Below are 12603 nucleotides of genomic sequence, written 5' to 3' on the forward strand. Positions count from 1 at the left end.
TTGGCGAGGTGAAGAAGCAGCCGATTAAGGAGGACTCAGGCAAGAATCTTGCTTCCACTGACAAAGAGAGGGACCCTCTGAGACCCTCCCAGGACAACCTCTTTCTTTATCCTTTACAGAGGTGAACAGTGCAGGCATCCTTGATCTCCGGGGGGGGGGGGGGGGGGCGGATAACTGCTCTTGCCTTATTATGGAAGAACCTAGGACAACTTAGACCCACTGAGGAAAGCAGCTGTAAAAGACATGCTTGTACGTCTGCCTGGGATTTCTGGCAAAGTCCAGATTTCCCATCTGCAAACTGTTGTTTGGCAGAGCTCTCTCGAAGGCTTCCTCCCCAAATGGTCATAATAAAACCTTGAGCGAGTCCTTATTTTGAGGAGCAAAGAAGCCTTTGTAATGCCATGATCCGATGGCCCAGACTTTCCTCTCCCCGAGTTACTCCAAAGAGATTATGTGTCACTTTCTCAGTCTGCTCAGGTTGGCAGAGGAACCCTAGAAATGCTTTGGGTAAAGCTATTTCACGGGGGAGCAAAACCTCTTAAAATGATGGACTGCTCAGCACTGTCCTTTCTACACACCGCTTTGTTGTAATGAACAGAGGCCCGCATCACTTCGTCTGGCCCGCTCTGGATCTTTCCCCCTCTCCCTGTCTCTCTCCATCTCTCCTTTGTTTCTCAATGATGGAACCCTGATTCAACATACCCTGGAAGGCTTTTAGGAGCTTCCGAAGGGCAGTCTCTGCTGGGATGTGTGAATTTTAGATTTACTCCACCCTGCTTAGTCTATAGAATTCTAGCAACCAGGAATGTCTACACCCCCACTTAAGGATTAAGTGTGGGGAGGATGGTCTGTGACCTTCCTGTGTAGCAAGTGACACATCAGAAACAACTGACTCACCCCTGGGCTGTCCTGAGCCAAGCTTAAGCCACCATTGGTACATGTGAGACACAGGAAGTTATGTAAAGAACTGCCTTTCTATTTTCTGTCACGTCTTGTGAGGGGCTTTGGTGGCTTGTGGGTTTGGCAGACTTTGGTGGTGGAATTTGACTTGGAGGAGCTCTGAAGCATTGTCTAGGTGAGACGGCTTCCTTGAAAGGCCACGTGGGGAGTGATAAAGCTGACTCCCCTTTCGTTTGACCTTTCTGAAGGCACCAGCCTCCAAGGATGCCCCTCATCTTGGAGAAGTAGCTAGAAGCCAAGATAGATTTAATCTTCTGGGAAGTCCTCTTAGCTGAGGCCTCTGAACTCCCCCTGGCTCAGGCCAGGCCAGAGCAGATCTACCCCTTCCCTCTTTCTCCATCATTCTTAATTTTCTTCCTTCTATTGTAAATAAACCACCATAAAATTCTATTCTGACTTGAGTATTTCATTGGGATTTAGAATTTAAATCCCTAGCAACCACTAATATATTTAGTCTCAACCCTAAAATTTACCCTTAACAGATGGGACTGGGGTGCTTCGCCCATGAGAGGAGCTGAATGTGCTCCCAAAGCTCTTCTTCAATTGGAAGTTCAGCCCTGGAGGGATTGGCTGGGCCTGTGGCTTCAGCACTGCTTGATGGTGGTCTGTTGAGAACCAACACTGTGGAAGGGTTTTGCTAGCTCGCCAGCACTGTGCTCTAATCCCTGAGCAGGAGGCTCCGTCAGCACCAGGTGGCTGAGCTCTGTCATAGGTCTCTGACACATTGAAGGCTTTCAGAACATCAAAGAGGCATTTTGATTTGTTACTTTCAGTATCAAACTTCATTCCTTGTACAACCTCTCACAGGGCCAGGAATCCTGCATCTCTCCAAGTTTGGCGCTTTGCTTCTTGCTTGATCTTTCCTTTGCCCCAGTTATATGTCAAAACCAATCGAGTTCCAAATCCCCCCCCCTTCTCTCCCCCAGTACCTCGGCCCCTCCCAACCCCCCTCACCCCCCCAGCTGGTGGCAATCTGAAATGGCCAGAGACCACCAGGCACCCGTTGACCAGTCCCTGGAACTCTGCTCTCTTGTCCATGGCTTTCATTGACTCCATGGGATGTTTGGGGCATTCGGTCCCAGAGGTGAACATTCGGGGCTGTGAACAAACCCCAGGCTCCGCTTCCCTGCATGTGGGAAATAAGTGGTTCTCAGGTGGGCCAGCCACACTCTGCAATGCGGATAGCGTCTCCTCGAAGTTGTCTGGCCTTGCTTTGGCCCAGGGAGAGGAGGAGCCCTGCCTGGATTTCCCCATTCTCGCACCCCCCAGCCTGCCTTTGTTTCCAGGCCATGTGGGCCCATGGAAGCTGATGTGAGGGCCGGGATGCCCCCCTATCCCGTCTCCTCTGCCCTCCTGGCTCGCTGGCGAGGTCCCTTGGGGGCAGCACCCAGGCCTCTAGCAGCCTCCCAGAGCTGCCCCCACAGTAGCCACTCTAAGGCGAGCCTCGCTCTCTTGGAGCTGCTGTTTGGGCCAGTGCCAAAGTCTGGGTGCCTTTTGGGTCATCGGGCCAGGGGGAGGGGGGGACGTGACTCAGAGGCCCAGAGTCCGCATTGGGAGGACTCTGCAGGCCCCACTCAGCCTGGGCCTCCCGGGGTTCCAGCTCCAGTTCTCTGCTACCCATCTAGAACTTGGGAGCCTCCGAAAGGTGCCTGGAGGATCCCACGGGGTCTTGGGGCCTCAAGCCCAGACCGGGCTGCAGGACATCCCGAAGGCTGGCCAGCTAGTTCGGGGCAGCCCCAGCTCCCAGCGCCGCTGCCACGCCCTTCCTGTCCCCGCTGGTCGGTAAACAGCCCTCCTTCCCCTCTGCCCCACTTGGGCAGAGTCCAGGCCACAGCGTGCCTCCCTCCTCCTGCTCTGGCCCTTTCCCAGCAAGTGCCTGCGCAGTGACCGGGAGCCCCCAGCGGCCGCCGCAGACGTGGATCCAGGGGGGGCCCCCCAACTTCCTGGGGGCAGAAACTTTCGGACAAAGCCAGGGGGCGGGGTCTTCCCAGGGCAAGGCTAGACGCTGCCCTCCTGCCCCTGGGAAGGCTCCGCAGCAGGACACCCGGGCCTCAGTCTCCCCCCTTTGTCAAGAGGCTGGGCAGCTGGGCTGGGGGCCTACTGCTGGCCTGTCCCTCCCTCCAGCACAGGTTTGCCCTAAATGCGCGGTTTGCTGCAGAGGCCGTTTTCTGAATGAAGAAGCGGAGACCGAGGCAGGTTCTCTCAGTCACCGGCTTCTGAGACGGAACTTGAACCCAGACCTTTGGGATTCCTGCTCCCCGCCCATCATCTGGGGGGCTTCAGCCGAAACAAAGGGAGGAAGGGGGAGACAGAGGGTGCTGCGCACCAGAGGAGCTTCCCAGACTTGGGTCGGGCTCAGGCTGGCAAAGGGAAAGGGCGGGGGGCCCTCCAAGGCCTCGCGTCCCGGCCGGGGAGCGCGGCAGCAGCAATCGGCAGCCACGCAAGGGCTGCGGGCGAACCGAACACGATCGGCCCCCCGTGGCCAAAGCGGCCGGCCTCCGGAGGGGGAGACTGGGCGGCCCGACCCCACGTGCGATTTCTGGCCAGCCACCGGGCTTCTCGGGTGGGGCTGTTTACCCCCACCAGGAATCTCCTCCAATTGGCCGCTGTCAAAGGCCGCCCCTGCACAGACCAATGAGCGCGCGCGATCCTCTCGGCCCGGTTCCCTCGGGGCGCCCCTCCCGCCCCGGAAAGGAGCTTCTGGAGCTGATTGGTGAGGGGGCGTTGCAGGCCCTCCTCTCGGTGGGCCGGCCCGAGGCTCCGGCACCGCACAAAAGCTCCGGACCCTCCGGGACTGCCAGAGGCAGGCGGAGCACCCCTGGGCTCTGGCTGGCGACAACTTGAACTCAGCGCCCCTCCGAGCGGAGCTTAAACTGCAGCAGCTGCGGGAAGCGGGAGCCTGACCCGCCACCTTCCCCCTCTCAGGTCTACCGAGGCGGCCCCGTCCGCGCGGGTCGGAGCCAGCTGCCCACGACCCCGGAGTCCCGCCCTGACAATGCGCGCCGCGCGCATCGTGCTCCGAGGAGCCTCCGGCTCCTCAGCCGCCGCGGCTCCGGCCCCGCGCGCCGTGGAGCGCTTCTCGCGCTACAGCCCGTCCCCTCTGTCCATGAAGCAGCTGCTGGATTTCGGTGAGCGGGGACCGAGGGTGGGCTGCAGCCCCGGCCCGGCGCAGCCTCTCCTAGAGAGCCCGGGGCCCTCCGTTCGGAGCCGCGGGTCTGCTGGAGGCGAAGGGGCGGGGAGGGGCCGAGAGCGAGCTCCCTCCCTGGCTGCGTGAAGGGCCGCGGCCAGAGGAAGGAGCAAAGTCCCGCCGCCCTGGCTCCGAGCCCCAGCCCGTGCGGCCCGGGAGTAACCGGGCGCTCCCTCTCCAGGCTCCGAGAACGCTTGCGAGCGGACCTCCTTCGCCTTCCTGCGACAGGAGCTGCCGGTGCGGCTGGCCAACATCCTGAAGGAAATCGACATCCTCCCGGATCGGCTGGTGAAGACGGCCTCGGTGCAGCTCGTGAAGAGCTGGTGAGCGGCCGGGAGGGGAGGGAGGGCGCCCGCCTGCCCCGCCGTCCTGCCTCCAGGGGAAACGGAGTCTGGAAGAGCCCCGCCAGGCGGCCGGCCCGGGTTGGCACCAGTGACGGGCTTGAGGAGCTGTTGTCTGAGCAGTCGCCCCCCAGAGGAGGGTGCGGGGAGCTGAGAAGCCCCCCCCCTTCCCGGGGGCTCTCGGGTTCCCCCTAAACAATCCCCGGTGTGGAGCCGCTCCGGAGCGCGGACGGAGAAAGTATCTCCAAGGCGGCTGCCATTGCCCCTCCCCGCGTGTGCAGGGGCCTCTTGGGGCTCCTGCTGGCACTTGGCGGGCTCAGTGGGCGGCGCTTCCTCCCCAGGTACATCCAGAGCCTCATGGATTTGGTGGAATTCCACGAGAAGAGCCCCGACGACCACAAGGCTCTGTCCGAGTAAGGGAGCAGCCCGTGTGCGGAGGCAGGGAGGGACGGGCTCGCGGGGCGAGAGGGCGCATGCGAAGCTTCTCAGCGGGAGGGGTGGACTGCCGGGTCCCCCGGAGCTCGGCGGTCACTACAGCCCGCCGTGCCGTCCTCAGCTTCGTAGACGCGCTGATCAAGGTCCGGAACCGCCACCACGACGTGGTCCCCACCATGGCCCAGGGCATCCTGGAGTACAAGGACTCGGGCGCGGCGGACGCCGGGAGCAGCCAGAACCTCCAGTACTTCCTGGACAGGTTCTACATGAACCGCATCTCCACGCGGATGCTCATGAACCAGCACAGTGAGCCGCGGGCCGGCCCGGCGGGGGGGGGGGGGGGGGGGGGCGGGGCCGGGGCGGCTCCGAGGTTCACGGCGCGCCGCTGCTTTCTCCGCAGTTCTCATCTTCGGGGAGTCCAAGAGCGGCAACCCGAGCCACATCGGCAGCATCGATCCCCACTGCGATGTGGTCGCCGTGGTCCAAGGTAGCCTGCGGCCCCCGGGCCAGTCCTCCCCCCTGCCCCGCCCCGCCCGCCCGCCCTCCCCTCATTGAAAGTAACGCGGCCGAACTGCGCCTTGCAGATGCCTACGAGAGCGCCCGCCTGCTGTGCGACCAGTATTACCTGGTGTCCCCCGAGCTGAAGCTGGCCCAGGTGAACGGTAAGCGCCCGCCCCCTCCGGAAGGCTGAGCCGGAGCCTCTGGGACGTTCCGAAGCCCGGAGGGCTGGCCCTTAGCTGGCCGGGATAGTGGCGCCTGGCTGGGTGGCCTCCGCCGGCCGGGCTGCATGTCCCCGTCTCTCTCCTTGCCAGGGAAGCTCCCCGGGCAGCCCATCCACATCGTCTACGTGCCCTCGCACCTTCACCACATGCTGTTCGAGCTCTTTAAGGTAAGGCTCCGCCGGGGGCTCCCCAGGGCCTTCAGCCGCCCTCCCATCATTCCCGGGTGGGCCCAGGCACGCCAGCCCCCGGCCTCCGCGCGCCGCTTTGGGGGCTCCCTTAGCTGGGGAAGGGCTGGGCAGTCCCGGAGGAAACAGGCCCGCCAGCCAGCGGGGTTCTGGAGGAAGAATGGTCCGCCGCAGCCCCGGCCTCCCACGTGCCCCGAGGCTGAAAAGTGAAGCGCGGCCCGCAGGGAGGGCCTGGGGCGGGGATCTCCTCCCCCTCCCCGCCAGGGGCCATAGGCGAACCCCTTGTTGTCCCCTAGAATGCCATGAGGGCCACAGTGGAGCACCAGGAGAGCCAGCCGGCCCTCACGCCCATTGACGTGACGGTCGTCCTGGGGAACGAAGACCTGACGATCAAGGCAAGCACCTTCTCCGGCGTGGGGGGAGGGGGCGGGGCTCTGGGCGGGGCCACTGACGCCCCGCCTCTTCTGCGAAGATTTCAGACCGAGGGGGCGGGGTTCCGCTGCGAATCATCGACCGCCTCTTCAGCTACACCTACAGCACGGCGCCGACGCCGGTGATGGACAATTCCAGGAACGCTCCCCTGGTAAGAAGCATCTCCCTGGGTTGGCCTCGGGGCACGTGCAGGCCGGGGAGAAGGGCTGCAAAAAGAACCAGGCCGCCCCGCCCTGGCGCACACGCAGCCCCTCTTTCCCGCTGCAGGCCGGATTCGGGTACGGCTTGCCAATTTCCCGGCTCTACGCCAAATACTTCCAAGGGGACCTGAATCTCTACTCGCTGTCCGGATACGGGACGGACGCCATCATCTACCTGAAGGTACGGGGCTTCCGGAGCTTGGCTGCCTGGCCAGGGACGCCGAATGCGGCTCTCCTTGGAGGCCCCTCCGGGGGGGCTCGGCCGTGCCTGGGGGCGGGGTGGGGGCTCCTCAGCGCGCAGTCGGAGCGCCTGCGGCATCGGGGGATGGGCCCGCGGGTGTAGACCGCCAGTGACAGGGAGGGCCTGCTCAGCGCCCTTGTGTCCCCGCTGCAGGCGCTGTCCTCCGAGTCGGTGGAGAAGCTCCCGGTGTTCAACAAGTCGGCCTTCAAACACTACCAAACGAGCCTGGCAGCGGACGACTGGTGTGCCCCGAGCAAAGAGCCCAGGAACCTCTCCAAGGAGAAGGCGGAGGCGGCGCCCTGAGGGGGCGGGGTGACAAGAACCGACCCCAAGGCAGAGGGGAGGGGGGTTTGTGTGTGTGCGCCTGCGCTCTCCAGCGAGTCTCCGGAGGAGGCCCTGCCAGCCCCTGCCAGCCCCAAGGAGAAGGGGGCCAGCCAAGGCCGGCCGGCCCGAGTACCCGTGTGGCCGAGGAGGCTCGGGCGGAGACTCCTCGTGGGCTTTGGAAAGAGACCGGAAGTGGGGGGCACGCGCGGACTGTTGTTGGGGCGTCGCGGTTGTCCGGTCCTGGAAGCTGGCTAGAAGGAGGAGTGGCCAGAGTTCTCGATGAGGGAGGCCCCTGCGGCCCGGGACAGACAGCGGGCCTAGCGGTGGCCTGAGGGCAGCAGTTTGGTGCCGAGTCTTTATGGCTGCAGAAGGGCCCGAAACCTGTTTCCCATCGAGCTGGCTTGTAGAGGCTCCCCTCAGGAAGGGTGCTAAGCTGGGGGGTCACTCAGGAGCTCCCCAGAGCAGGGGCTGAGGGTGGAGGCCCAGGCTGTGGTTGTGACCCCGCGGGAGCTCCGGAGGACAATATGGCGCCGGGGTAAAGCTGCTGCTGTGTGAAGCGACACTTTTGATAATAAAGGTTTTTACTGTGAGATGGCTCCTGCCTGGGCCACAGGGAAGCCCACGTCCCCACATCCTGCCTGCCCAGCCCTGCTGCCAAACCTCCCAACTCCCAGCATCATCCCAGAGAACCTCCTGGCCCCTTTGGGATCCCCAAATGGAGCTCCTGCTCCTCCCCAAACCCATCTTGGCTCTCCCTTCCCTCCCCACATCCAATTCGGTGCCCATCTTGTCTGCTCTGGCCCAGCTGTCCTCTGGAGCACAGGGAGCTCCAGGAGGCCAGAACCCTGGGCTGAACCTATTCAGCTGGAATTACCTAAGAATGAGCGCAAGCATGCAGACCAGCATCAGCACTTGTAGACATTTCCAACAGGACTCAGCAGCAGTTAGAAAGAGAAAGCCCATTCACCATAGCCTGCCTGCCAGGCAAACACAGGAACTACCTGAGCACAACTACAAAACTCTGCACAATGAAATCCAGATCCAAAGAACTGGGGAAACATTGATTGCTCCTGGGTGGGCCGAGTCAACATCACAAAAATGGCCACCCTGCCCAAATTAACCTAGGCCATACCCACGGAATGACCAAGAAACTGCTTCATAGGACTGGAAAACCTATAACAGTGGTCATCTGGAAGAACAAAAGAGCAAGAATATCAGGGGAAGAATGAAAGCCGTGAAGGGTGGAGGCCTGGCAGTACCAGATCTTACACGGTCCATAAAGCCACGACCAGCAAAACAATCTGGCACTGGCTAAGACAAAGAAGGGTACGATCAGTGGCCAGTGTTCGGTAAACCCAAAGAGCCCAGCTTTGGGGACAAGAACCCACTATGTAACAAAAGCTGCTGGGAAAATTGGAAGACAGTATGGGAGAGACTAAGCTTGGATCAACATCTCACGCCCTACACCAAGATAAACTCAGAGTGGGTGAATGACCTGAATATAAAGGAAACTATAAGTAAATCAGAAGGAACAAGGTATAGTACCTGTCAGATCTGTAGGAAAGGAAAGATTTTAACACCAAGCAAGAGTTAGGAAAAAAATCACAAAATCTAAAATAAATAGTTTTGACTATATTAAATTAAGAAGGTTTTGTACAAACAAAAATAATGCAACCAAAATTAGAATGGAAGCAACAAATTGGGGGGAAAATTTATAACAAAAATCTCCAACAAAGGTTTAATTTCAGAAATTTAAGAGGAACTAAGTCAAATGTACAAGAAATGAATTTCCTAGTTGACAAGTGGTCAAGGGATATGAACAGGCAGTTTTCTGATAAAGAAATCAAACAATCACATGGGAAAGTGTTTCAAATTCCTTCTGATTAAAGATGCAAATCAAAACAACTCTGATGTACCACCTCACACCCAGCAGATTGGCCAATATGATAGGAAAGAAAAATAATAAATGTGGGAGGGGATGTGGCAAAGTTGGAACACTAATACACTGCTGGTAGAGTTGTGAATTGATCCAACCATTCTGGAGGAACTATGCCCAAAGGGCACTAAAAGACTGCCATTGATCCAGCCAGAGCACTGCTGGGTTTGTACCCCAAAGAGATAATGAAAAAATATTTGTACAAAAATATTCATAGTCACACTCTGTGGTGGCAAAAAAACTGGAAAATGAGGGGGTGTCCCTCCATTGGGGAGTGGCTGGACACATTGTGGTATCTGCTGGTGATGGAATACTGTTGTGCTGAAAGGAATGATGAACTGGAGGGATTCCATGTGAACTGGGACGACCTCCAGGAACTGATGCAGTGAGAGAAGCAGAACCAGGAGAACACTGTACACAGGAAGTGAAACACTGTGGCCTGATCAAATGTGATAGACTTTGTTACTAGTAGCAATGCAATGATCCAGGGGGACTTAGGAGAAAGAATTGTGGGAGTTGTTATGAGTGGAGGAGGGAGAAGGGAATAAAGGGATTGGTGTGTGAGAGAGATGACCCATGATGAGTTCATCTCCATTTAGCTCTCCTCTCCCTAAGTGGGGTATCCCTGTGAAGTTTGAGCAGGGATGGGCAGAGACAAGAGGCTTCTGGGGGTTGAGGAATAGACTTTTTCCCAGGGCTCTGCTAGAGCCTGGGCCCCAAGCAAACCTCTGAACACTTTGGTCCTGCTGGGAAAGGCTGAATGGCTGTCAGCTCTGGATTTTGCCTTGACCAAAGCTTGGCAGACAGCCTCTCCCAATTCCCTCTTGGTTTCCTTGATCTGACTGCGATTTCCTCAGAAGGGGTGGCCCATTGATCAGGAAACGGGAGGGATTAGGAAACCCCAAAAGACACCCAGGCAGTTTGTGTCTGCTCTGCTCAGCTGAGCCCAACGGCTGTGGCTTCTGTGGCTTTTCTTCCTTCTCCTAGACTACACTAACGCAGGCCACTAGTGTCTGTCTTGGGAGGGCACAGATCGGGACAGCTCTTCGGGCAGCAGATGACGGCATTGCTGCTCCTTAGGTAGATGCTCGAATGGTTTCAGGAATCTTTCTGTTCTTTCAGAGCAAGGGGAAGTTGAGGCAAATCTCAGGTATCTCAGCTTGGGTCGCCGTCTCCCGCAAAGTCCAGAGAGCAAAGACGCCCTCCTTTGTTCTATTTCCCACAAGCCTCTTTGCTCCTTCCAACTGCCACTCCCGTCCCTGCTTCCAACATTCCAAAGGGTCCTTCTCTGTGCCAAGCTCATTCCTACAGAGTAGAAACAGAAGAAAAACAGAGCATCTGTCGCTCGTGTATCTGGGCAGAGGATGGGGGTTTGGGCACGGGAAGGCGGCCGCTGGCAATTGGGACCAGAAGCCCACAGGAAGAGGACGAAAGCCACTCAAGCGGAGCCAGCAGAAGGCGATGCCTCTCCCCTGGTCCCTCTGGAGCAGCCCAAGTTAGCTTCCCCACGGGGCGGGTGGGGTGGGCAGTGGGCACCTCAACAAGCCCCCCATCCGCAGCAGGGGGGTCTCCAGCCTCTGCTTGGAGCCCTCCAGGGAGGCAGAACCCGCTACTCCTCCCATCGCCTCGGATTCTCCGTCCCTGCCTGTCCTCCCAGTTCAACCTCGGAGCCCGTGTTCCCTCGACTTGGCACGCCACCAGGACCCCTGGACCAAGTCGGCCCCCCATTCTCCCCCTGCTCTTCCAGGGCTTCTCCTCCTTCCCCCAGCCTCACTCTCCCATTCAGGAGAAGGCAGAGTCCAACGACGGAGAACAGACTCCCTCCTCTGCCACAGAGGGGACCCTCCTCCCTGCCAAGGCCAGCGCCACCACGCCTGCTCCGGACCCCTCCAAGGGCTCTCCTCAGCCACATTCCCAGCCCCATCAGCGTGGCCAGGGCTCCCTTCTGCTTCCGCAGCCTTCCCTCGCACCTGCTCCCCTCCCCCCTCCAAGCCTTCGGCCCGGATCTCTTCTGTTCTGCGGCAAACCGCCCGGATGGGCCCCCGCCTCAAGCCTCCGCTTCGGACCCGACACTGCCCTGCCCGGGGATCTGGGAGCGTCTGGAGACGGTCCACGGAACCACTTCACGGAACTCCCAGACCGCCACGGTTTCTGCGGACTCAGGCCATGAGGAGGTCCCGACACGGCGCCATGCACGACCTGGCAGCCCTCGTGTGAGGTGGCAGCCGGGGTTGGGGCCGCCCCCTTCCCCCTCTGATGAACTCCAGAGCCGCTGACCGTTGGAATGGGAGGTGGGGTCACTCTGGGATCGGGCCTGGCACCTCTGAGGGGGCCCCTGAGCAGGCAGCCAGGCCTGAAGAGGAGCTTCCCCTAAAGTGCCAGCTGGCCCTGGCTCAGGCCGTTGGGGGCTCCTCCTGCGCCCCGGCAGTGCCTGGCACCCAGCAGCGGGCATGAACCAGGATGTTCTTGGAAGTGGCGCCAGCCGAGCAAGGGGCACAGGGCCCTCTCCTCTGCCGCTCTGGCCTCCCGTGGCCCTGGAGCAAGGGCTGCTGCCTCTGAGAGACGGGGGAGGGACGACGGGCGCCCCGGCCTTTGGCCTTGTGCCACGGGAGCCCTGTTGGTGCCCGGAGCCTCGGGCACTTGTCATCACAAGGCCAGGGCGGGGGGAGGCCAGAGCCCGATCACCTGAGCTCCCTGGAAGCCGTCTTGGGGCGCAAAGGCCCCCCTCTCCCTCCCTCCCCGTCCGGGCGGCCCCATCCGCTGCCGGGCAGAGAGGGAAGGCCAGGGCTGGCCCCTCCCATCTTGGAACTGCTCTCTCTGGCAGCCTCCCAGAAAGGACGGCCTGTTCCCTGCCCAGTGGATCCGGGGCCGGCCGGCCTGCCTGGTAAACATGTTTATGAGCTCCGCCAGCCCAGCTGAGTCACCCGAGGACGTCACACGCTCCCCCGCTGCCCGGGCCCAGCTGCTGCCTCGGGCCGCCCTGGGCCCCAGGTTCGAATGGAGGCGCTTCCGAGCCGTGACCCCTCCCTAGAGAACAACCAGGCCAGGGAGGCCTCGGGGCCACGCGAGTGCCTCCGGCCGAGGCTTGCCCTCCTCGCAGGGCGGCCCTCGTGGCGCCGAGGGGCCCGGAGCCGGCCCTGGCACCGTCGCGAAGCCCAAAGAGCCACGCGGAGCGGGGCTGCCCTGTTCGGAGGGGGCTTCCTCCCAGCTCGGGCAGCCCCGGCCCTCCTGAACGTGGCAAAGTGGGCCGCTGCGACCCGGGGGCACAGCCCGGGCAGGGAGCGGGGAGCCCAGCCCCCGTGTCGGCAAAGCTTGCTCCAACCCCACGGCCCCTCCTCTCCCGGCCAAATGTTCTGGTTCTGCCCCTTCTCAAGGCTGGAGGCCTCGAGGCCTCCCGTGGTCCCGCGGGCCTCCCTGCTCTGGGTCCTCAAGCCGGCCTCTCTGCTCTCTTCCTGAGGCCCCGGGCCGTCCCGTCTGCCCCCTGACTCACCGGGGGGTCTCCACATCGCCAGGGACAAAGGCTGGACCCGGGGCCGCTGCGTCCTGCCCCGAAGAACCCTCAGCAGAGGGGAACACACCATCTTCCCACCCCCTCGATCTCACTGAGGGGAGCCAGGGGGAGCCAGGGGGAGCTGGGGGT

At 60.9% G+C, this 12603-nt stretch overlaps 1 protein-coding gene across 1 annotated transcript; it reads left to right on the forward strand.

Annotated features, from left to right (window-relative positions):
• The first annotated feature begins 2964 nt into the window (after nucleotides 1-2964).
• Nucleotides 2965-7617, forward strand: PDK4 (pyruvate dehydrogenase kinase 4). Its single transcript, XM_007505976.3, has 11 exons — nucleotides 2965-4088; nucleotides 4329-4470; nucleotides 4830-4901; nucleotides 5045-5229; nucleotides 5324-5410; nucleotides 5508-5585; nucleotides 5736-5812; nucleotides 6127-6225; nucleotides 6303-6413; nucleotides 6530-6643; nucleotides 6857-7617. The coding sequence occupies exons 1-11, from the start codon at nucleotides 3956-3958 to the stop codon at nucleotides 7004-7006; spliced, it is 1248 nt and encodes a 415-aa protein (XP_007506038.1). The 5' UTR covers nucleotides 2965-3955; the 3' UTR covers nucleotides 7007-7617.
• The last annotated feature ends 4986 nt before the right edge of the window (nucleotides 7618-12603 follow it).

Source organism: Monodelphis domestica, chromosome 5 (assembly GCF_027887165.1).
Source record: "Monodelphis domestica isolate mMonDom1 chromosome 5, mMonDom1.pri, whole genome shotgun sequence".
Classification (NCBI taxonomy): Eukaryota; Metazoa; Chordata; class Mammalia; order Didelphimorphia; family Didelphidae; genus Monodelphis; species Monodelphis domestica.